At 38.2% G+C, this 26,616-nt stretch overlaps 1 protein-coding gene across 1 annotated transcript in view; it reads right to left on the bottom strand.

Moving 5' to 3' along the window:
• Positions 1-26,616, bottom strand: part of OTUD7A (OTU deubiquitinase 7A) — an 87,886-nt gene that overhangs the window by 37,899 nt on the left and 23,371 nt on the right. Inside the window, exons 2-4 of the mRNA XM_053465100.1 lie at positions 15,209-15,318; positions 9,892-10,027; positions 6,433-6,575 (exon numbers count right to left, since the gene is read on the bottom strand). Of these exons, the coding sequence (XP_053321075.1) occupies positions 6,433-6,517 (85 nt within the window). The 5' untranslated portion in view covers positions 6,518-6,575; positions 9,892-10,027; positions 15,209-15,318. The remainder of the gene's footprint in view (positions 1-6,432; positions 6,576-9,891; positions 10,028-15,208; positions 15,319-26,616) is intronic.

Below are 26,616 nucleotides of genomic sequence, written 5' to 3'. Positions count from 1 at the left end.
AATGCCGTGTTCATGTTTTTTGATAAATCTGGTTGGAAGGAATGAAGCAATGAAGATTCTTTGTTTGATAAATACTATGCACACCTCAAAATATACACCTCCCAGAACCTAGAATGACCAGATAGGGACAGCTTTGTTTTAGGGGGCATTGCCAACACTTGTGTGACTATGACCCATTTATACATACCCCCAATCAACCCTGATTAAGGGGACAGTACCTCCTTCAGATAAAAAGCAATCTGTGCCTCTTTCGTTCCTTGACACATGCCTCCATTAGCTCAGGAGAATGTCTGCTGGGTTAGAGTGTATCACAGTGTTCTATAGCCCTTAAAGTCATAATAACGTGTATAGAAACAGTAGGATATTGGAAATGTACTTTGTTTAAATTAGTCTACACACTTCTTGTTTCAAACTATTCATACCCACCAAATATTATGGGACATTTGAGAAAAAGAAGGACAGAGCATTTGGGTTCAGAGTCGCTCGTACGGACCTTCACTGTGATTGCCTCCATATCCTAAATGATAGTGATATGGATTTAGCAGCTGGCAAATTTTAAACACCCACAAAGCATCTTTTATCTTTGTTTTTTTTTTGTTTTGTGTACCTGAAGTCATTCAGATGTTCATCAGTAGTTTCCCAAATTCATTGTTGTAGGATCAACATTTGGGGGGAGGGGGTGCAAGAGGTACAATAGACAGAGCCCTGCATCTCCACTACACATCCATGTGTGATGATCTCCATGCAAATGAAGGGGGTACAAATCTGAAAAAACGCACACAAAGAACGTACAGGAATATTTGCCGAAAAGAACACGGGAACAGGCGAGTATTCGTGGAATATGAAGGTTTTTTTCCCTAAGACAAACACGAGGACTTGGCCGGTGTCGAAGTCTAGTTACAAGTCAGCTGACAAAGAGCAACCTTTGAATCAAAGAAACAATTCCACAGGAGTTACAGTGTCATTTTGGGCTGAAAATGTTAAAGATACTCCAGACAAAATATGCAGAGCAGCCACCTGGTGGAGTTTCCATATTTCTCCAAGACACTAATTAGATGTTTCCTCCTTTTCCCATGCAACTTTTGGCAGATGAGTTCTTGAAGCCCGTCCTTTTTTGTTATATCTCACCAGTGCTGCCGACAATGACATAGAAATGGGAATTTCTTTTCATTGTCTATCCTTCAGCAGAGCCAAAGAGGAAAGAAAGGGTTCAAAGAGCAAACCCAGATATAAATGATATCATGAAATATAACTTTTAATTCATAAAAGCCTACCTGACCCATCGGTTTCCCCTACTTTAGAATAGTCTTTACAGCAGTGCCTGTTTTGATAAGAGCGTTCACAACGCAGAGCTGAAGCGCTAGCAGACTAGATGCTTTATTTTTGCGTTACGGGTCACTTATCTATTTATTTACTTATTTACTTGATATTTAGTTTTGTCCCATATATATCTTTCATATATTTCTTCTATTAAAAGGGTTGGGCTATAGGGATTCATAGTGTGCTTTTTAGTATTTTGTTTTTTTTTTAACCCTTTGAGTGTCTTATGGCAATGTAGCCCTGATTATACACTCCGTGCATTTAGCCATATACACATTTGTCATGTCAGTGCTTAGTGGTTTACTTCAATACAGGGAGGGTTAGTTCATTATTGTTTTGCTTCATTCATTTAGTTTCCGCCTTATCAATTTAAAGTTATATTTTATTATATCATTTATATCTAAGTTTTGCTCTTTGAACCCTTTCTTTCTTCTTTGGTTTTGGTTATCCCCGTATTCGTTATTCTGTTTATTATCTATTCTTTTCTATTCTTCAGCAGCACCTTTTTTCTTTGCATAACTTTTGGTGTGTAGGTCTGTTGTTTCACTGGATATGTGCTCATACTGCCCTACCTTAGATGGGACAAAGAACAGACAAAGAAAAGGAATTCCCAATATGACTTACTGACATGGAAATTGTTTTCTTGCTGCAAACCCTAGCTACTAAAAACTTTCAGAACCATTTTTCTAGGGGAAATGGATTTGTACAAATATTTATAACTGGATTTTTTTCTAAACAAGTACTTATTTGTTGTTATTTTACATTATGTAACAACAGCTGAGAAATCATTCAATGAACATAAGAGGGTACGATTCTCTTATGTTATAAATGTCAGTGTGAAAAGAAAAATTGAAACCCTCAGTAAATTTGTGTTTATGGACACAAGCTTAGCATTTAATTTTTCTAGTCATTTATTTCCAATAAAAAACATAGTTCCATTGTAGAATGTGATAAGGGATTCTTAGTGGATCATTCAGATCATTGTTCCATCTAACATCCTTGTATACGGGCATAATCCCAAAACGGACTGCATAATCCCAAAACGGCACAGAGTCAAAAATTGGGAGTCAAAAAACATATGTATTTTTTTTTTACCATGTTGCAAATAACACAAAGATCTTTTAACAAAAAAGGAACAAGGCATTTATGCCTTCTCAGCACTAGAGCAAATGATGCATGTTTGTACGTCGGTTAATTAAAAATAGATGAAGTCTGGCTTCCGTATTCCTGCAGCCTCAGCCTCTCTGTCCTATTCAAGCTGCCGTCTGTTAAATATCCTACACCTGCCCAGAGCATGGTTCATTTTTGCTGGCTTTAGATGTAAAAACAGAACATTATGTACGGCTCAGAGTAGAAAAGATGTATATAAATATATATATATATACCGTATTGGCCCGAATATAGGCCGCACTTTTTCCCCCCACTTTAAGTCTTTAAAGTGGGGGTGCGGCCTATATTCGGGGACATACGGTATATGTATATATATTTATATACATCTTTTCTACTCTGAGCCGTACATAATGTTCTGTTTTTACATCTAAAGCCAGCAAAAATGAACCATGCTCTGGGCAGGTGTCCGCCCGGCGATGCGCCGCTGCCGGTGAACGTCCGCATGATGCATTTTACACCCCCCCCGACTTACCAGAGCAGACTCTCGGGTGTCTTGCAGCTTCCGCTGAGTGCCGGCACCGGGAGTTGTATACACGATGTGCATAGATGTCCCCCTCCGGCCCCACAAGACACCCGGGAGTCTGCTCTGGTAAATCGGGGGGGGGGCAGAGTGGCAGCATATCTCGGGGGGGGAGGACAGAGTGGCAGCATAGGTTGGGAGGGGGGACAGAGTGGCAGCATATCTCGGGGGGGGAGAGGACAGCGTGGCAGCATATCTCGGGGGGGGGAGAGGACAGAGTGGCAGCATATCTCGGGGGGGCAGAGTGGCAGCATGTTTATTTGGTGCTTTTTTAAAGAAAAAAACTTTTTCTTTAAAAAAGCACCAAACTTTTAGGGGGCGGCCTATTTACGGGGGCGGCCTATATCCGAGCCAATACGGTATATACCAATAAATAAAATATGTCTTAATAGATTAATAAATAGATAATAAATGTTAAAATCTGATTTTGTATATATCAAACACATATGTGTTATTCATCTGGCAATAATTAATCAAAAGTGCATTGTTGAAGTCTGTTTTGAAGAAAATTATTCCTCCTAACAAGAAATAGAGACATTGTACTTCCTTTCTCCAAGCAGCATAGTTAAGAGAACATACTGATCTTCAAAGAGAAAGGACTGCGTGTTCAAGGAGTGGTGAGGATTAGTACTGGATCTGATTGTTGCAATGTCATCAGTTTGCAAGTCAATGTGAGTTTGTTTATTAAAGTGTGCACATTGGTTGATGCCCTGCTGTCGCCCAATAGAGTCGTTCTTACGGACCTTTAACTCCTGGTGCGTCCCTATGGATTCCCGTTCCCGTTAACCCCTGCGATGCTACGTAAACACGGTAGGCTACAGGCAGTGACTTGTAAGGGGGGGGGAGATATTAGCTAGTAGATATTAACGAGGATGAAGAATTCTGCGTGTTGTGCTTTTTCGTCTTTGTGGACATTTACCCACCGCCATATTAGTTTATTGGGTATTCGGTTTGAATAACGAAAACGCAACATTCCTGTTTGTTTTCATGTTCTCCCGAATACGAATGCACAAGTCTAGTACACACTATGCGCGTTTTCTCTTTCTTGTTAGGAGGAAGAATTTTCATCCAAGCGGACTTCAACAAAACACTTTCTCTTGATTAATTATACAGGACTACTAACACATGACAGCAATTGATATATATGCTTAAAGAGATTTTAAGATGTATTTATTAATCTATTCTGACATTTTTTATTTTTTTATATATTTATGCATTTATTTATGGTCTTGTAAATAGTGACCATTCGCTCTGTGGTTTTCCTGATAGATTCTTTATACTATATAGTCTCAGAAAACTATATACTTGTCTTATACAGAATGCTTATGCGTTTTTAGGGTGGTACAGCTCTTTGTTATCAGGTGACTCAGGTGAATTCCCTCAAACTATTACAGGTAATGATTTATTAATCATTTCCACTGTGTTATATATTACCTGTCAGACTCTCGCACACCTATGTCTAACCTTTAATGCTCACTAAAAACTTTCCTGCTCAAAGAAGTAAACAGTCTTTTCAATCCTTTCAAGGGTATTCATCCTTCCAATACCCTCAACATGCATCTTAAAAGAAACCATCTGCTCTCTCTAGCTTTGAGATCTTCAGATGTCCTCCACATGATCCTCACTACAATTAAATCATCCTTCTTCCAAGCAGTCCCTCTCCTTCTGTCTCATTCCTCTCAACTTCCAAATACACTGGAAGAACAGTAGGGCCACCTTCTCCTTCTGTAGCTGTATGTCTTATTGTATCTTAATGTTATTGTATTGTCAATTTTATGTTATCTGGAGAGGACCCTGCCCCATTAGCCTACAACAATCTTTATAGCCATAGACCAGTATTATACTGTAGACGTGATGTGTGATTTTAGAGGAAGTACTCTATAAAATTGTTATATTATGTCAATTCACACCCGACTATCCCAAGAGGCATATACACTGGCTATTTTGCAGAAGGTCTGCATGTCCTGGAAAAGGAATGCTGGTACAGCTGTGCTTTGTGATCTTTCTGCTCTATCCAGAGGGAGATTGACTATAAGGTTCTTTCACCCCGGTTCCGAGAAGCTGAATTTGAATGCCTGTTACAGCTATTTGCCGGTAACCGGGCAGAAGTGGCATTTCACTGCAGCATTCGGGGCTAACTTACAACCCTTCTAACATGCTATCATCATACATGTCAATTTGTCAACCTTTTCACACTTAGGAGTTCCTAAAACTAATCACTGCGTACGGAAAGAAACAAAAAATCCCAGAGAGGTGAGATGGCAGAACACAAAATCCCCACACATGAGAGATAAAGGTACTATTTAATTATACAGTTATAGGTTGAGTCACTTGTTTTTAACAGAAAATTGCTTCTCCTACTCTGTTATTAAAAGTCTCTTAATAGCAGAAAGTTCTTGCACAGCTCTACAATTCACTCAGAAATTGCATGTTAGGCAGCAAGGAACAATTTACGGGCATTGAGTTGCCCATAATAAGCATCTAAATAAATGATTTAAGTCAGTGTGGTCCCCTAATTACATTCTTATTTAATTTGATTAGAGCAGCTTGGGATTTAATTGTATAAGAAGAAAAAAAATGCAAATTTTTATCACAGCAGGGAGCTGTTCATAAAAATAAATGAATTAAAAAACATGCTACGACAAAAAAGCAAGGATCATTTTAGAAAGACATAACTTTTTCAAACCAGATATATGAAATATTTATTTCTGGCCGATTTCTTTCAATTTTTCATTAAACAACATGGTTTAATTTGGAACATTGGCGTTTTCATATCATATTGTAGTGTGCCTTGAAGAACAATGAAGAACCTCGGGTTTACTCTCATGTGTAACTAACGTTTTCTTGATTGAATAAAAAGAGAATATAAAGAGAATATTTTCTAATGCAGAAAAACATATAGTGTGTTAATGTATGGTGAGGCTATTTATATAAGTGCAGTGTATATAATAACAACACTTCCTATTAAACAGTGTTAAGACATGTTCTTTATAGGTAACTATAACATTATTGTATTGTAGGGTTCTATAGTGCAATGCATTTTGCACTTAGCTGAATAAAAAGGAAATCATTTTTTATATCTTCAGGTATGCTGAAAGTATCATTGACCCTATAGGAATGGCATTTCATTTACAGGACATCATCACAGTAGTAATTATTTTTCTTGCTTTGTTACACAGATTGTCCTTCGCATTTAGCACTTTTGTTTCTAAAATAAATTGTTGTTAAAAGTCCCTTGACATCACCTGCAGTCAGAAGCCATAAGGTTGTGAGAACTGGAGAGCTTTTCTCTTTAGGTAAACCACAAAATACAAAGAAGCCCTAAATCAGCAATAACCATCAACGCATGCCTTATGTAGGCAATGTGATGATGTGCCAGTGCCATGGCATTGGGTTAAATTTACATGGAGTATGATGCTTACCTTCTAGCAAGTCCCTTGCCAGACCTGGCTCAGCCCCTGTGGACCGAACAAAGTCTGACAGGACTGCGTCCATATCCAAAGTCATGTGATCATATGGTGATGCTGCTCGTCCAGGAGCAGGAGCCAAACTAAAACACTTCCATCTGCAAAAGAAAAGAAATACATTACATATATATATATACATATACATACACGCACACACATAAGGTGTTACTTTTGTACTATCTTGTACATCATCATTAAAAAGAGATCTTTGATATACCTGTAGACATAGGCACACATATCCATCAATATAACTAGTTCGATAAATTATATCCACCTTTCTATATTGCTATGTATTTATATAGCTCTTTGTATCTAGATCCAGAGAATATTCACGGTTTCTACCGTTTGATTTCCACAACAGTTTCTACCTATTATATGCAATATATGGGTATGCAGTAAATCAAATTAAAACACAGGTGCAATTGCTACAAGTCTTTTTATAGAGCACTTTTTTCAGTTGAGGCCAAACAAACAAGCAGCGATGTGAATGGACTAGTAGGAAGTCTGGCTTCCTTCTCTGAACAGCTATCTATTAGAAGAGAGAAGACAAAGAGGCAGTATGTCAGTGCCTAGCGCTTACCGTGGGCTGCCTGTACCATGCTGCTCCTGCACAGAAAGGCAACAATCGCCGCACTATTGCGACAGTGACTCACTACCCACCAACAGAATAGCTGACAGGAACTCCGTTATAACAAGCCATATGCAAATACACACTTGTTTGTCAGCTTTGCTTGGAAATTCCGAGTTGTCACAGTCCTCTTTACCATTTAAAGTAAAATAGCAAAGGCTTATAAACAAGTGCAAAGGACGGCCGTTGGAAAACTCACACAGCAATAAAGTGACATGTTTATTCTGCTCGTTTTTATAACTCATAATAAGGTTTTAATTAATAAGTCAAGCTGTGGGTGACCTTTTCTTGTCTCTTTACACTTGCCGTCAGCTGTGACAGAGGGATAGGAAGTGGAGGAGTTGACCGACAGCTGTGGGCAGGGGAGGATTGAGAACATTTAGCTTGAGGGGGGGTCTTGCCCTGGTGGCCCATAAAGCAGCCCAAAATACAATTTTCAGGCACCATATTCAGTGTGATAAAAGTAAGGACTGCAGCATTCAAGGTCTCCAACGCTCTCCTGCGGTCTCCATGCAATCCCACCGACATTGACATGCAGCACAACAGCAGCAAGGCAGGAGATTTCTGCAGGGGTCAGCAAATAAAAGGCACAAATTCCTTGATGTGCAAAAATATGTATTTATTGCAGGTTTTTAATCCACCGCATAGCACACAGCAGGGGTATATAGTCCGGAGGGGAAACACGAAAGTAAACGCCTAACACGTTTTGCACTAAACTTAGCACTTATTCGTAGCCTTCCAAACAATCCTTTCTTATTTGTTTAGTTTATAATTGCCTATCAATTCACATAAATTTTCTGAAATAGATAATTATTTCTTATGGCAAAACATATGAACCAAATCTGCTTCTGTACAGAGCGCTCACAGGGAATATCTAGATGTGAGTGTTCAGCAACGTAAGGGAACGCAGCCTGAACATCAGGACTTCTACATCAGCATCACATACCGGTAACGAAATGCACTGGCAGCAAAAATAAAACCAGACTGCAAAATAACATTGTTCATTGCACATTTACTTCTTCCTTTGGGTTATGGGTTTGGCTCAAGTTACTAGAGTAGGACAACAATATCTTGGCTGAAGGAATAAATCTAAAAACGTTTACAGATGAAGATTACAGACTCATTACACTTTTTTTTTTGTCATAGCGCATAATGTAACAAAATTGTATTGTCACACACTGGCACTTTTCCTTAAAACAGTCCTTGATATTAGGGTCAGTTCAAGTCTTGAATGAATAGCTAAGTTGCATTTTCCATTAGCCTAAGCAGGCATAAACAGTGTTAATGACTTCCTGGTATGCAGGAGAGGTTCTTAAACCCAAGGGATGTGACCGTCACCAAATACAAGTCGAAATATTGCACAGTAAAGCAGTTATCTGACTACTCAGCATTACACAGCAGCAGACTCCAGCCGACAGTAACAAACGCAGCCAAATCATGGCAGTAATGATTGATGTCAACTTTACATGGCAATCGCCAAACCAACTAGGGAAAGATCACATGACTGACTGCGACAGCCATACATATTATTCACATATTCAATTAAAACAAATAATTTACTAAATTAAATAATGAATTAGCTGATGCATACCAACAGCCCAAATACAAATGTGTCTCTATAATTAGTCTCTCCGCTGTAGCTGACCACTCCATGATAGGAATGGTCAACTGCAGCACATGCAGAGATACAATCAGATGTTAAAGGCAATGCTTGTAAGCACAGTCTTTGTCAATGTCCTTTGTCTCACTCCTTCTCAATATGATCTTGAACTGGAAAGATGCAAAAAAAAAAATAAATAAAACTGTAAGAAAAAAGCGACTCCCTGGGTCTCCAGATGCAGGTTTTTTTTGTCTGTTTGTTTTTTTTAAAATATATATTTATATTATTTTTGTATCTAATATTTTAATGCATATTTGGTAGTTAGCGTGGTAGGGTTAGTTATAAGGGAATGTGTTAAGTATGGTTAGGTTAAATAGAGGTTAAAAAAATAGAAAACAATCTAAGTTAAAATTATATAGGATAGCTTTTAAATCAGAGAAAGTTGATGAACGTAAATACCAGGTCGCAACCAAGAATCTTATACAGGGTGATATGTGTAGTGTAGTTTATCAGAAGAATACAATGTATTTTTTTTATACTATTTTGATAAATAACAAAAAACAGCCCTTCTTGCCAAGAAAAACATATAAGTTGTGTGTGTATACTAAATGAGAAAGAGGGAAGAAGTAATCGTTGAGTAAGTAGGACATAGCAAAAGTTTGCTCTGGTCCTACAGCGTAAAAAAAAGGCCCTGGTCCTTAAGGGTTAATGGTGCTCCTATTATAAAAGAATACAGAGATTCACAGTTATGTTACATACGAAATTATCTCCCACAGCCATTGGATCGTGCATTTTTATCAGATATGGTACTCTGAGTGTACATCATGAGCCATTCTTGTAAAACAGATGCATTACTTTAAATTACATTCATATGACATATGCCTATGTTCTGATTGTGAAAAAATATCTTTGCATAATATGTCCTTGAGGAAAATCAAATGTGTGCCCCCAGTTAACAAGCATATTGGACAGGCAGTGATCTAAGAAAGTAAATGGTAGTATAAGGGAGGGGATGTCAGGGTAATTAAGAAACATTTAGTTGCAAAAACCGTTGGTGGAGCGACAGCTTACCGACATCAGACATTTGACACTAGATCTTCCTTATTCAGACAGCTATATAAGCGGTCCCTGGGTAATGTTCAGTAAATGTCAGATTAAAGCCATCTATAAAGGAGTTTGCACTTACTTTTATTGGCTGTTGAATGATTTTGCAGTGAAAGAATACTTCAAGCGGGTAGCATGCTGTACTGTAGCTTGATGCAGTCCATATCCGTCTACAAAACACCTCTTTCAATTAAAGATAGGTTGCTTCTAGAAATGACCTAAAAAACACAAAAAAACCCTGAAACACTACATTACAAAAGACATCAGTTTTTAACGAGCATTCTATTTTCATTCTAAAGTTATACACCGAAGCATTTGGACGGGTTTTGTTGGTAAGCTACATCACTACAAAAATGGCTTGCAGTTTCACATAAGGGAAAGCAAGTCCTACACATTCTCTGTAACTTATGAAACCAGCTCATCAATTTATATTACTTGTTTATCTAAATCAGTACGTGACATCACAAAGAACAATGTCTATATTACTGGGAACTAAGTAACAACATTCCCTATAACCTCAGACAGTTGATTATATAAATAAAAAGAGGAATCGATTCCACACCACATTCCCTATTTTTCATCATTTTTTTTTCTGCCACGTATTTTTCTAAAATACTGAAAAATGCAAAAGATGGCAGAAAACGAAACATGCAAAATAAACGTTAAGCATTTTGGCCTAGAATTAGTATTCAGGTTATGCAGAACAACTAGTGGAGCTTTACAGATAAGTTTAATTGCGCGATAAAACTCAAGTGAGCTCCATCTAATGGCTTTGCATTACCAACATGTACGGAAAACATTTGGTCATCATAAGGTGCTATAAAGCCTCTATGTACTGTGCATGTGCTGCAGCATGATAAGTGAAGAAAACCCAGATCTGTCAGTCATTCTGCTAAATAACTCTCCGCAAGCCTCCTAATCAGACATAATCTAAATTAAAAAGGGTTTGTATGCATTTGGTATTCTTAAAATTCTCTTATACTTTGCTTCCCCTGCAATCAAGGCTTAGCTGGCCATGCATAATGCATACTTGAAACAGCAAGTTGCCTTTCATGAAATCTTCACACGTTCACCATGTACCATGCAGGGCCAGCATAGTCCTAATAGCAGAACCCCATTTCATGCATCGTGCAGAGAGAAATCAATGAGCTGAAATGTTCTTCTCATGCACACTTTATTGAATAACCCCCTACATGTCTTCCTAATGCATACATATATTAACCAATGGAGGGCTGAAAGGTTCAGCAAACCATAGCTACATCGACAAGCACTGCGTTCTGCGTTCTTTCACACAAAAGGTAGAAAAAGAAAAAAGTGTTTAATGTTTTAATGGGATGGATATAAATGCGGAGTGGTCCCTTTAAATTTGTGTGGGCCTCCTTGCAAATGTGTTCAGCTGATTAGTGGAAAATGAACCAGACTATGGAGGGGGGGTGTTGCCCGGCTCTGAAGCTGCAGCATCTCCTAAAAGGTAATTTTTTATGACATATTTAAAAAATGTTCTTTGTTAGGAACACTAGACTGTCACTTTAAATAGGCATTCTTGCTTAACTGTCCACTCTATCCACTATATCATCATATCACCACGTTGCATGATATTAGAAATCAGAGTAATCCTCGGTACTTGGTCATTGATTAGAAGTCCTGATTAATTAACGCAACTCCTTTGGAACAACATCGGATGAAGGCAGATGCGCCTCTCTTTCTAATGTTTACATGAATTATTCAGACAATCAGCAAGAGTAAAAATGGAACACAGGGATGGCAGTGAATGATTTCGCAATCCTGGTAACTAAAACCCGGCCATCAGATTTGAGCATTGAAACACAATACACATTCCCAGGGTGGTGTTTTGTATTCCAAAACCCGATCAGTGTATAGAGGCAACTCCACAAACAGACTGACAAGCTAGGTTTCACACATCTACCCAAACATGAAACAAGTTATGATAAAAAGAAAAAATAAAATATCTTTTAGGTCACCTTATGTGGAACAATTTTAGAGAGCCTAAAATGTGTATTAATCACAATAAAAACTAAAAAAATATATAGAACAGTGGCAAACGTCCTTGTTTTCAAACGATTTCCCCTAGCTCACTTCTGGTCACTAATAACTAAAGGAAGAGAATTTGTCAAACTGTTTTTATATAATTATCGACCGTTCTATTGTTTTTGTCAGTCGAATGAGAGTGCTCTTATTGACATGTTAAATGAATGGACATTCATAACTTGTTTTAATTATAATACTGAAGCCTTGCTTGGCCTTCCATATACCAGTAAAGATAATGTTCCTTCTATTTGGAACCCAAGCCTCTCCTTTTGCCTGAACTGGTTTGTTAGCCCGTCTGCAGTATTTTGTGCTGATGGAATGGATACCGCACACCTAGCTGTATTTCTGAACCCAGCCCCAATGGAAAGTGGAAAATGACAGCATGGGAAGGCCCACTGCTTCCTTTCTGACCGAATTATGTCACAAGGCAGCCACTGGGTAAAGCAACAAGGATAGGAAAAGTCTACATAGAAGAACATCATTGCCTATGACAAGGTTTGTTGGCAACGCTGGTGATAGTGGTACATTCGGTAAACGTCCACCACAGAGAAAATTGTCATCTTCCTTTGTAACGTAAAGTACCGCATTTCTCAGTGAAACTACACACTAAGTCCAGGCATAGATCAGAGGTTGCTTTACTAATCTCTCTTTTCTTTAAGAGGAGTTCTATAAATGAATTCACTTATGCTTTTATCAACACCCACAAAGTTAACCATAGGGCAGAGATAAATCAATGGGTAGGAAAAATGATGCAGCCGAGCTGCTTCTAGTACATTACAATATTTAATTTTAATCCATAACCATCTTAAACACATGGTTATTTAGTATATAGAACCAAAATTTTACTTTTTGTGAGGCTTGCTTCTCAAGGTTAAATATATTCTATTTTTTAAGCATTTCAAAAAGATATCAAATACCTAGTAAATATAAGCTCCTTCAAACCTCAAACAAAATCTCAGTCCTACTCCATGTAAGAAAAAGAAAAAAGCAATTAGAAATATATTAACTAAACTATCGCCAGTGCAGGTACATGCCATCTGTCTATGATGTTTTAGTTAATCTGATAATTGTAGCAATCATCCCCAATAGCCTGAGGCACACTAAAATGTCCTCCAATTTACAAATTAGCCAACAGTTTTATTTGGCTGCAAAGCGCCGATCATTATTTCTTGGCACAAACAGCAGAGGTTGACAGCAGCCCACGATAACCTGTTTTTCCCACCCATATCGGGCCATGTCCATTTCCCACCATGCATTATCCGTGACCTCGTTAGGATTGCCTTTCAGATGAACAGCGAGAATCTGTTGTACGCCTGCAGGATGCCTATTCGGTCATCTCGTAGACATCACAACAGGCCGGTTTTGCTTGTCGATGTGTCTTCCTGCTGCACTGCGCAAAGGCTTTGCAGAAGTAAGAACAGTACGTTGCTAAAACCAGAAACTATTGTATAATACATTATAGTGGCCCAGGAACAAAGGTCCTTATTATAAGATGTTGAAAAGATAACCATCAAAGCCACAAACCAGCACCTTTAATGCTCCATTTATATATTTCAGTCTACAATACAAAAAATGACAACATTATACAGAATTCCTTGGAAGGAAACACAGACACAAAACAAGCCAGTCTTTAATCATGTTACTACCCAGCTGATGTTTGCTCCGAGGACCATATGGAGCCATGCCCTTTAAGCCGTTAAAGACAACAGAGTGGCTTGTAAGAGTGTCTCACTCAACAGTTCCAATGACTTGAATGCATGATGCTGCTGCATTGATGGGATATCATTAACCTACAATGAATGCAAAATGTAACAATCATCGCCAATATAGGATCTCTGTTTATATTACAAAAAGGGCCATATCAAGTGTATGCACACAGTAGGAGTTGGGTCCAAAACAGAGATACAGAACATCACATGCATTATAGGACTGGAGTTGGTGAGGCAGCACTTGGGTTTAGGTGTGAACGTACCTGTAATACTCAGCTGGTCACAGACTTCTGTGTATTATTATTATGTGGATCAGTGGAATATTATGCTGCAAAGGGGATAAATTACTATTCCATGGGGTCACTCTCACTAACAATTAATTTATCCCTTTGAGACATATTAGATCACTAGAAGAACCTATGCATGGAGAAAATATGCCTTAACTACACGTGTTTTATTGAATAATACAGAACTGTGGACAATGTTATTCAATCACAACCCTTTTTGCAGAGTACAAATACTAGGCAGCATTATAAATTATGGTTATACGTTGAAACAATACAGGCAAAGCAAGACAGATTGAAACTTCTCCGTATATCCATTAGCCTTAGGTTTTGCCAATAAAAGGAACAAAGCATTGTTAGCAGTTAAACCGAATAGTACCATACGCCATTAAGTCAAGAACAGCGTTCGTGCAACTAATCACTGTCAATACCGTCCATTCAGATTAAAAGTGTTATGGCTTTTACTTAACACAATGACTACTCAGCACATTTAAAAAGTAAATAATAGTGTACCTTTGCAGCCATGTTAAAATAAATAATACGGTAATAAAGCTCATGGAGGTTAAATGGGTAGATCTCTGGTTTATAACAATGTTCTACCAAGGCAGAGAACATTGTGGGATGACTCTTTGGTATATATAATATATATGCACAAGCACACACACACTCACCTACAAACCTCTACTTATCCTCTTAAACTGACTCCATGTACAAACCTCTTATTCCTACATATGTATTATGCCGGCTATAATGTTGGCAAATACATAGAACTGTATTATAATTATTGATGGATTCTTAGAACACCATCATACTCTGCAGCACTGTGATTTACTTGGCACTCAGCACCAAGGGATTGGGTGTGCTGAGACGTAGGTGGGATGTTCGTTCACACACACGTATTGAAGGATTTAGAAACAAATGCTATAATGAAACAAAAAAAGGAAGTGGCAAGGTGCATTTTGGTAAATATTATGCCCTATAAAACATACATTTCAAACATGATCTAAGCACGTAATACTGACCCAGACTAAAAAAACAAAACACATAGCTATTGAATTCTTAACAAAACACTAACGCAACATACATGTCTTTTTTCCAGTACCGTTGACATATTGGAGTGATCTATTGATCTCCAGAATGTTATTTTTTGCTGAGTAACTAGTGCTTTCATTATGGAAAGGTATTCTTTCTAGGGAGACGCACGTCATATTCAACAGCACAAGCAATATACGATTTGAGCACCGCAAAATGGTGGAACCCTGTAGCATACAATAGGTTAATATCAAAGCCAGTATAAGATACATGGAAGAAAAACAGTAAGAAGAAAAAAAAAAAAACACTCTTCAAGAATACTCACTCCTAGTGGCGTCTGTCAGTTTAACATCTTCAAGACATCTCGGTTGATTATACTCCTAGGAACACGCTTGATTGACACCCATCCAAGTATTGTTCTGAAGACTGTCTGCCCTGCGAAACGAGAGAAAACAAACAGAAGTGAGGCAGATGCTACCGCGGTGTTCAGGTGAATTACACAATCACCAAGAACGTGTGAATAATAAAATAGAACTCTCAATCACCGCCGAAAATAGCTAACATGAAAAAAGGCAAACCTCAAAATACACATTTTTAATACAGCTAGATAAGGATGGATTTATATATTAAAAGTAACACTGGTAGATGTATAGCACATCAAAAATAAGTTACAAGAAAGTTATGAGATTATATATATATATATATATATATATATATATATATATATATATATATATATATATATATATATATATATATATAATCTCCCCCTTTCAGAGTAGACTAAATGTCAAACTACCTCCTTACCTGTAATATTAGTAGGGCTTTACCTAACTTTACCTTTAACTAACCAACAACCACAGCTAAATTTAAATCTCATCCTATGGCATTGTTCTCTGCAAACGGTTTCCACCTAAACATGCCTTGTAGAGATGAACTCATGGTTCACGGCAGTCTCATCATTGGTCCCAGAGAAATTAACTGCAGAAGGTATGAGAACCAAAATCAGCCATTCTGCTCAGCCGCTCCGGAACCATTGATATTTCCCAAGCTCATTGCCCTCTCCAAATAATCACTGAAACAAGAATGCCAAGAATAGATAATCATCTTTAGTTTTATCTAATTGAATTCTTGGATCATCCTGGAATTTTCATGCTAGCCAGCATTTCCCGCAAGCCATAGAGCTGGGGGAAGGAGCACAGTGCAAATCCATAGAGGGAGAATCTGGTCAATTAAACGTGCAGTAGAAAATGAAAAAACCATTAAAGAAGGCATTTAGCCATCATGTGCTTATTACGATGACTGGAGTGTCATTTTAATCCTCCAACAAAGAGGCTGATTTAAACAGAAGTCTCACATTGGGTGTAGGAAATCATACGTAAAATAAAACAACTATTTGTTATAATAAGAGAATCGATATGTTAAATATGACCACTCCAGTCCTATTTTCATGTAAAATGCAGAACTTTTAACATAGGACTTGTTTAGAGAACAAAAGAAGTAAAACAAACGCGCAAAACTTCAGTGAAATCGCAAAAGAGCAGTTGAACCATTACCCTGATGAACACAAGATTACCATACTTTCCTTCTTTTTGTTGGCTTATACACACAAGCACTGTTCATACAGGTATTTGCATGCACGCGCCAACTCACTTCAATGAATTCACACCTCTTCCCTTTACATGAAATAACAAACTCATCACAACCACAGGCTGTAGGTGGGGAGAGCCACCGTTAAATCGTTATTTTTAATAATATAGCTGGGAGTTTTGAAGGGACTACTATTTATAAGAACAGGATATTTCTGATAATGCATGGCGATTAAAGTTAAGTATCACTTCCTGGAAACAGAAGTACGCTTGATTAGTTTGTTCTGAGACTCCTACACTTTACATGGCGTCCTCTGCAAATGTCAACAGAGACAGGCGTATTGGTGACTAAAATGGATACCTATGGCACCAGCGCCTTTTTGTTCCGTGTTATCAGCAATGTAGGCCATAATATATCATATCCTGACCCATATATGTCTGGTAAGGTGGTGCAAAAGGCTGTATATACAAGTGGCAGTGATTATTGTGACAAGATGGAAGAGATCCAAGGATACTAGAGGAAGGCAGCAGGATAACACTAAAGACCCCAAAGCTGGCATTGTTGACAACATTAAACAGGCAAATGTTACAGGGAACGACAAAATTTACCATTAATGGAGCAGTAAGGCCTACTTACAAATGCTATTTTTTATGAAATAAACAGAGCTGTTTGGTTGCCGGTAATTGCTCCCCACTTCCCATCTTGCAGTACTGTTATATAAACTGCATCTCACCAGCACCCACCAACAGCCTAAGAGACAAGTAATCAAGCTGCAGGGAGCGACTTAAAAATTAGGCAAAGGTAGAACTTTGTGGGCAACATGGGCCCTATTGCATCTAGTAAAAAGCACACGATGAACATTACCAAGACCTTTAGCACACAGGCATTAAAATGAGATATTTCCTTATGATAGCCTTTGCATAGGGCCAAGTTTTCTATTTACATCAATCAATTTGTAAGAAAAAAAATGACAAAGATAAAATGTTACAAAATAGCACAGTGCTTATGTGATCACTATTTAAATATATAATGCAGGCCGTGCTTACATTTTAATAATATAGTAAGGTAGAGCAGTCCACTTTTGTCTCACAGCCAGCCCAGGCACTTGGTTTTATAGCACCATATGGAAACGCTGCCGCTGCCACGTCCTCCTGCGTGCAACTATTTGAGCTAGTAGGGGGCACTGCCATCAGATTAATTTTTTTCTATGCCAGTGATATCCTTGACAGCTTGCCTATATGGTAGGAATGGTCCTGCTCACAGCCTGTACCCCACTTTAAGGACACTTGCAAGTAAGGACATAGCTGCAGCACAACCATTTCCCGGTTTACATTCGCTCACTTGGCATCCTTCATGTAATTTGAGCGTTATGTGGTGGAAAATGACCTACAGATTGCAGTGCAGCACATGCGTTGATAAGCGAAAAGAGTAGTCCTTTACTTTAAGTGAAAAGAAGAAATGTCTGTGCGCTAAGCTAGTCTCAGGCTCAAATAATACAGATGTATAATACGAGGCCTACCAAACAGGTGTAAGCATGCTGCAAAAACAGTGTATTGGCTGTACAATGTATACAAAAAACAAAAACTGTCTGCGCTTCTTACCCTAATAAAGTTGGCAACAAATATATAAACATAATATAAATGAGAGGTTTTGGTTATATGAATTGGCCAAAGTACTTTAAGTACATTTTTATTTTACATACATGTTCTGGGCCCCATTGTGTTCGTTAATGTGGGGTATGCCTGTTTACCCCTGCTGTTAGGATAAGAAAATAACTTATACAGCAGATTCGACCCTCTGTGTTTTTCGATCAGTAAATTGCCTCAATAGAATCTAAATGTTCTTTTCCATGAAAACTGAATCTTCGAAGCCCTCACATCCCCACAGCTCCATATTCCTACCTTGGAAACTACTAGCATATCACTAATGGTGGGCCTTGAATCCTGGGGCAATCACAATCTCAGGTAAGAGGAAGTCTATAAACCATTCTAATATCATCCCCTTGGATTCCAAATTGCTGGTGGTATATGGTAGGGGTAGCTATCTCCAAGCAGGGCTCCCTCTCAAAATAAAGGTTTCCCTACAGTAAAGAATCAAAAACCCAATACAAAAAAAAAAAAAGCAAGAAAAAAAAGCCGATCACACGTTTCGCCAAGAAATATTTTCGCTTTTAGGGGAACAAAGTTTTGGTTTTAGTCCTTTAGGTTTATCAGCGTTACGGATTTAGTTCCCAAGTATAACCCTGCTGCCGGCTTCCTGCTTTATAGGTTTAGTGGCAATTTTAAGCTACTAGCACAGTCTTCTTTTCATCCTCCTATAAAGGGGATGTATCAAGGTGACGTCACAGCAAATTGCAATAAAGATTTCCGGGCGGTCTCAGAAATTAAAATCAGTCACAACAGACATGGCTGATCATTTTTTAATGCCTCACAATATGGCAGAGTTTTGAACAGAACACCTTCACATAACCCCCCCCCCGGCATTAGAAGCTGTGCCAGGCAGCACCCTTACACACGCTCACTCTCTTCCCTTTCTTTCATTTTCCCCACCTAAAAGATGGACACTTGATCTGTATATACAGGACCAATTTACACACACATAGCTTTAGATTTCAAAATAACATTCTATTCTTTTATTAAAAAACAAACCTAGTATTATGTTTAAATCATACATATGTACAGTATATTAATTAAAGGCAATACTAAGCAATATTTTTTAGCTCCTGGGAGTGTATATTTTTGAATCAGAAACATTTTTTAGGCTATACTAAAAAGAGATTAGATCGGCAAACTTCCTTCCTCCTACAAGCAAAGCTATATTTAAAGACGCCGACTTCTTCTGACAGGTTGCTTGTGTTTCTACATAGCTAATGCGTAATGGAAATGTATCAACCGATAGAAATATAGCACTTGGCTTGTAGGTGTATCCCAAACACCAACAAATAGGGTTTGTTGAGGGTTCCACACATTAAAACTCTTCTTTGATCGCTGTGATAAGCAATTAAACCTAACTCTCTAGTTACTGAATAAACCCTAAATTACATTTTTTTGCTGCTAAGAAACAGGGTAATCATTTCTAATGACACACAGGGGTGTACATTTCAAAAGGTACCAGCAGAATACCAGCATTTGGCACATATTTGGTACATATACAGGAAAACATGTATAATTATACAAAATATGCATTAAGAAACTTGATTGCAGATCTGGCAAAGTAGTCCAAATGTGGTTGAATACCTTTTGAATCCTGCAGGGACCTGGTTTCAGAAGGCGGCTAGCACATGCACACAACTGTTGGCTTTAGGCCCCTTTTGTGACAAAGCATCATTCTACATGCATTCCAGCCTCCAGTATTTTTGGATTCATCCTTTTCCATGAACAGTGGCATACTTTAGGTCACGAACTGATGGCCAGACATTCAACCTTCAGGATTTGTTGGTACAGAGCAGTATTCATGGTTTCCATCAATTATGGCAAGTTGCTCAGGTCCTGAAGCAGCAAAGCAGCCCCGGACCATCACACTACCACCGCTGTCTTTGACTGTTGGCATGATGTTTTTATTGTGGAATGTTGTATACGTAATGGGACCCACATCCCACTTTTGACTCATCAGTCCACAGAATATTACACCTAAACTCTTGGGTGTCAAGTTACTCTGGGTTATTTTGTGACCACCTGGATGAGTTGTTGATGTATTCTTTGAGAAATTTTGGTAGGCCAGCCACTCCTTGGAAGATTCACCACTGTTCAAATTATTCTTCATTTGTAGATATTGGCTCTTACCATGATTCTCTTGAGACCCAGAACCTTAGAAATGGCTTTGTAACCCTTTCCAAATTGATAGATGCCAATGACTTTGTTTCACATCTGTTCTTGAATATCTTTAGACTGTGGCATCATGCGTTGCTTTTTGGGACTTTTCAGCCTTCTTCACTTTGCAAGATAATAGGTTCTGTTTAATTGGTGTTTAGATTTAAGAGGGCTATCAGTGTGTGTGTCTCGGTGTGACTAGTGAAATTGAACCCAATTAACTTTTTCACGAAGGGCCAGATAGGGTTGGATTGCTTGTTTCCTTCATGAAATAATCATTTAAACTGAATTTTGTATTTACTCGGGTAATCAAACTAATTTTAAAATTAGACACAGATTATCTGAAACCTATAAGTCTGACAAATTTGCAAAAATAGAAGAAATTCCGAAGGAGCAAACACTCACAGAACTGTACACAAGGACAGTCCCTTGATGAAGTCTGCACGTCATTCTCCACCAGCAGGGACTGTACCTTCTTTAATGATCAAAATAATGGACAGATCTGCACCATAATCTAAGTAAGTGTCACAGAATTCTAATACTTGCGCATTCATTTCCTCATACCAGCCTATTTTGTATTGGCCCTAAAATGGACGCTAGAAAAGTAAGAACATTACTGATAGACCTGATTCTAATTCCTTCTCAGATTCTACTCCAGAGTTTATCATTCCTCCTGACTTTTTTCTTGCAATTTAAAAAACTTGTGTTAAATCCAAGATCTAATCTACTCAAAATAATATTCTTGGCAATCTTTTTCCTCCTGCCAATCAATACTATATACTTCCCAGATGACTAGATAGATAATCTATTCTAAAATGGAGTTACGTCGCTTCTGTAGCTGGACATAGGGGTCTGCAGAAAAGTACTTCTCTTATAATCTAATTATTCTGGTCGTCTACTCCATTGAAAAGATATTAAATTACTTGTCCAGGCATGAAAAAATGACTAGATTTACTCAAACTGATCACAAAATAAAACACAAATAAACAAGAGAAACCTGGGATATCTCCTCACAGTAGGATTGCTGAACTCATTAATTATGTACACAGGGATAGTCCCTTGATGATGTCTGCACGTCATTCTCCATCAGCAGGGACTTCAACACTACTACACCTTAATGATGATAAAATACTCTACAAATCTGGATTTGAATTTGAGTAAATGTCAAGAAAATCTCATACATGTAGATCCACTTTCTCATTTTAGCCCAAGTCCATTTCAATTATGGTATTTGTATTGTGAGAGCAAGTACTAACCACATTATTTGTTCATGATGAACCTTTGCCACTATATTCATCTGTCATCCTCTAGTGGACTAGAACAGGCTCAATATGCCAAATTAAAATCAATGTTTTATTATGTGGATAAGACTGGGAGCTTTCCCTTCTGAATCAACTGGACCATTAGACTCTAATTTGAACCATCTACATGGACAAAGGGACCTATAAAACATCCACTCCCTTTCCCCTAACACTGTGGATATCAATCAATCAATACATCAACCTGATGCTATATTCTAGAGGAGTTACTTTAGCTCTACTGTATTTTTAAATGAAAACACTACTAATATGAATACTACATTGGTCTAAATGTAAGTCATTATTTGGGGTATTTTTTTAAACCTTCAACCCTAGAAAAAGAAAAGTTTAATCTTGCTGCACTTAAAGTAATGTTTATACCTGGGCCAATAGTGTATTCAGAAATTAACATGTGGGCATCTTCACCAAGGATGACAGACTGATCCCACCACCCACATTGCAGGTGTCCCCATGATCTCCCACTGCCAGCTAAAGCATTACAGTTTGGCAGCTATTTGTGCCTGAAAATCAGTAATGTTCCACAAAGATCAGGATGTTATGCTCCCTATGCCCTGTTTCTATAAGCAGACTAATATTCTAGGATCTCATCTTTTACGGACATGTGGTATACAGTTAGCTCCAGCATTGGCCTGGTGGCCATTGAGGGGGAGGAGGGTCTAGCATGCGTGTAAAGCGACCTAATTGGTTTCACTTTACGGTCACTGACTTGCTGCTTCATGCAGTCAAATGGTGTGAAAAGTCGGACCAGGCAGGAGGCGAAGAGCAGCAGCTTCTTCTAATGTAAAGGATTTCTTCTATTGACTGCATATTAAAGTTCCTACAAGTTTTTTTTCCCATATTCATTCATTGTTCAGGGGGCCACCTCGGATACTGGTGATTTCAACTAAACCCTGGTAGTGCGCCAATCATATTTGCATCAGGTTTAAAATACACTATATTGGACAAACGTTTGGTACACCTGATCATTACACCAACAGGTACTTTTATGACATTACATTCTAGATACATAGACATTAATATGTAGTTGGTCCCCATTTTGCAGCTATATCAGCTTCTACTCTTCCGGAAAGGCTTTCTACAAGATTTTGCCCATTCATCCAGTAGAGCATTTGTGAGCTCACAATCTCCATTCCAGTTCATCCCAAAAGTGTTCGATGGGGTTGAGGGCGCTGTGCAGGACAGTCAAGTTCTTCCATACCAAACTCATCCAACCATGTCTTTATAGACCTTGCTTTGTGCACCGAGGCAGAGTCATGTTGGAATAGAAAAGGGCCTTCCTAAAACTGTTCTTACAAAGTTGGAAGCATAGCATTGTCCAAAATTTGTTGGTATGCAGAAGCATCAAGATTATCCTTTACTGCGCCCAGCCCAAACCCAGATTTCAATAATACTTTTGTCCATATAGAGGTGCACAAAGCAAGGTCTATAAAGACAGCTAGAAACGTCTCATTCAACAAGGATAACAGATAAATGTTTACATTTTCTTCTTTATTATATTCCACTTAATTTGCCTTTCCAATATACCATTAACCACATATACAGGTTTGTATATTGTACCATAATAAGAAATCTCTTTTTCAAAATGTACTATTTAAAATGCCGCCGTCCAACTTTGAATATATATTTGTACAAAGGATACTGAATAAATAGAGTGATATTGGGGTCAGATTGTGAAGGAATATTTTCTCTGCTTGTCTTATTATTTAAAAAGAAGTCATCTATCATGTAATGGTCCTCAGAACGCATTTCAATCAAGAAAAATCTTTCAGCACTCATTAGGTTTGTCACTAAACTGTCACAGTGGACAATAATATAATGGGCAACAGAAAGGGCACGCAAAAAAGCACACATCGATTCTGCCCACTCTGCTTTTCATGTGGTTGCATGTGATCGAATGAACAGAGCACAATTTTATAAATATGAACAAAGGAAACTTCATAGATTACATAATAAGGACACTTTGTAACATACATCATACCTGCCAACTGTCCTGACAGTGCCAGGATTTGTAAATTTGTCCCTGTACTATTATGTTCCAGGAACTTATCAGTAGCAGATGCTGGACTGGTTGAGGAGATCACATATCTCCAACTAACCAGCCAAAAATTAAGCCCAAGGTCTAATTCTGCAGACCTCTGCTTGAGCGCTCCCTCATGCTGTGGGCCAGTGCTTGTTGCTGAGCACCAGGATAGGGAGTCATTTGCCAGCTCTCTGCAGGGAAGCTATGTTCACCGCGTAGGAGTCTGAAGCTGAGCTTTGCAAAAACCGACCTTGGGCTTCCACCACAGAAGAGGATGAAGAAGAAAAGCATTGGGAGAAAGGTAAGAGAAGTGGGCAAAGAAAGAAATGAAAGCGATAGAGAGAAGGGGGCAGAAGGAAAAATGAAAGATGAAGAGCAGAAGGAGATGGGGAAAAGGGAAGATACAGATAGTGAAATGAAAGCGATAAGGAGAAGAGAGGGTGCAGTGAAATTAAACATATGAGAAGAGAGTGCAGTGAAATTAAAAAGATGGGGAGAAGGGAGGGTGCAGACAGTAAAATGAATGAGATGGTGACCAGAAGGGGGCAGAGCAACAAATGAGTGGGATGGGGAACAGAAGGAGAGATGAAAGAGATATGGGGGAAGAAAGATGGGGAGAATAGGAGTGCATAAGTATACAGGCAGTATATTATTATTTATTGTTTTATATAACACCATCAAATTCCGTAACGCGGCACAATGGGTGGACAAGATATATATATACATATATAACCAATAATATGCTATTGCACTCCAAACCAATTCTGTTGTAGCCTGGTGCTAGGTAACAAGGCAAAGTAATATAGATGCACTCTAGGTCTTTTTCCAATAAATACAAATTCCTCTTTTGCAGGTCATATGTGTGTATATGTGTATATTATATATATATATATATATATATATATATATATATATATATATATATATATATATATATATATATATATATATATACACACACACACACACACACACACGTATGGGCAGGTGTGTATAAAGGCAGGGTATACGTGTGCATCGGCTGGTGTGTGTAAAAGCAGGGTATACGTGTGTATATGGGCACTGTACATGGTTAGTAGAAAAAGGTAAGTGATGGGGAGAAGGGGGCAAAAGAAATGTATGTGAAGAAAGGAGGCCAAGAGATTAGGGAGGTATATGCTAGTGAGAAAGGGGAGCACTAAAGAGAAATGGATATGAGAGATAGAGAAACGAGAGAGACTGTGACAAAGGGAGCATATAATGATACAGATGAGAAAGGGGGGAGACAGTAAGGAGATAAATAAGATAGACAATGGATAAAGAAAAGAAGAGAAAGAAAGAAAGGAGGAATGGGAATGAGAAAAGAGAGTGAGAGTATGTTTGTATTTTAAAAGTATGTGTATGTTAGGGCAAGTAAGTGTGTGGCTGCAAATAGAAGTGTGTGCCATTAAAACTGAAAAGTTTTATGTGATGCCAGGGTATTAAGCTTAACATATGTGCAAAGAAGAAAACCAGAACGTTAAGAAGGTAGCATACTCATTTGCAAAGAAAAAGTTTTATCGATCTCCTGGAACTCAATCTACAACATCACACCTGCATAGAAAAAAAATACATTAAATGTTTCTATGAGCATGAATCCTGCTGGTTCTTAACTAAAGAAGTCTATAATTAAACTCGAAAGAAATCTATAATTAAAAGAAAAATGAGTTGCCAGCAAAGAATGGTTTATCACCAGAACAAGTTTTCATCTTCACAATAGCTGTAGATATTTTTTCTTTTCTACGCTCACCAGTGATTTCATTGATTCAGCACATAACATTTCCAAGGCAACACCTGACAAAGGACACAGAGGAATTGTTTAGAGCAGAACGAGAGTGAAAACAATCTAAGATATTACATTTTGAGGATTCTAATAATTTTTAAAATACTCCCCATATACAGCGTTTAAGTGAAACGGGAGCAATTCAAGTTTCACTCAAATGGCCTTGTCAAACTGGATTGCCATAATTTAATCTTAATTGCAACGTAATAGTTGTGTTTGTATTGCATTCACACATGGGCCTCCAAATAGGGCAAACGGATGTTTCTACCATATTATTTAAAGGGAAGGAAATCCGGCACGCTTAATTTAATAGCTAGATAGTCAGTTATTACATTATACAACTGTTATAGGACTTAAAGAACAGTTAAACAAAGAAAGGTAATCAAAATCCTTCTGTCCACTGTTACGTAAAGCGTAATCATTAGGCATAATGTTCACAGGTTGTGGGTGTCTGGTTTAGCCATATTGTCATTGGAACCAAAGGACATGAGGAAGATCCGGATTTCACAATTGTCTTCAGATTATTTCAGAAATGAAAACAGAAAAGCAGCATTCCCCAAATTACATGCAAAGTGTTAGTAGGTACAGGGCAACCATCACCACCCAAAGTGTTTGGTCTTTCTTAGGGCTGAAACAACTAATAGATAATAAAAATTGTTGCCAACAAATTTCATAATAGATTAGTTGAATCGATTGTATTGAATATAAGATGAGGGTTTTTTCAGAGCAAATGCAAATTATTATTATACTTTATTTATAAAGCGCCGACAGATTCCGCAGCGCTGTACAAGATGAAAATTTTACAGATAACGACAAGTACAATACAGCGATTGACCTACAGATACAAGAGGAATGAAGGGCCCAGTTCCCGCAGGAACTTACATTCTAGGTGACACTAAGATCCAGATCCCCCGCAAAGCTGCAGGGGACCCGGATCCTCCATTACTGTCCTCAACTTCCACCGGGGCTTTGATTCAGCACCAGTGTGATATGACCTTCTGGTGCTCCACCATAGAAGCCCCGGCGGAAGTACCAATGGTAGAGGTCGTCTGCGCGCATTGCGCAACGTTCGCCGGTAGCGCTGCAGGGGACCTGTATCCTCCTCTCTGGCAGACAACCTCCGCTACTGCCGGCATTTCAGCTGGGGCTTCTATGATGGTATAAGGCATATCAGGGGGCACAGTGGCATATCAG

The sequence above is a fragment of the Spea bombifrons genome, chromosome 4, assembly GCF_027358695.1.
Source record: "Spea bombifrons isolate aSpeBom1 chromosome 4, aSpeBom1.2.pri, whole genome shotgun sequence".
In the NCBI taxonomy this organism is placed as follows: domain Eukaryota; kingdom Metazoa; phylum Chordata; class Amphibia; order Anura; family Pelobatidae; genus Spea; species Spea bombifrons.
The sequence above is the reverse complement of the archived record's forward strand: the minus strand, read 5'-3'. Positions and strand labels throughout refer to the sequence as shown.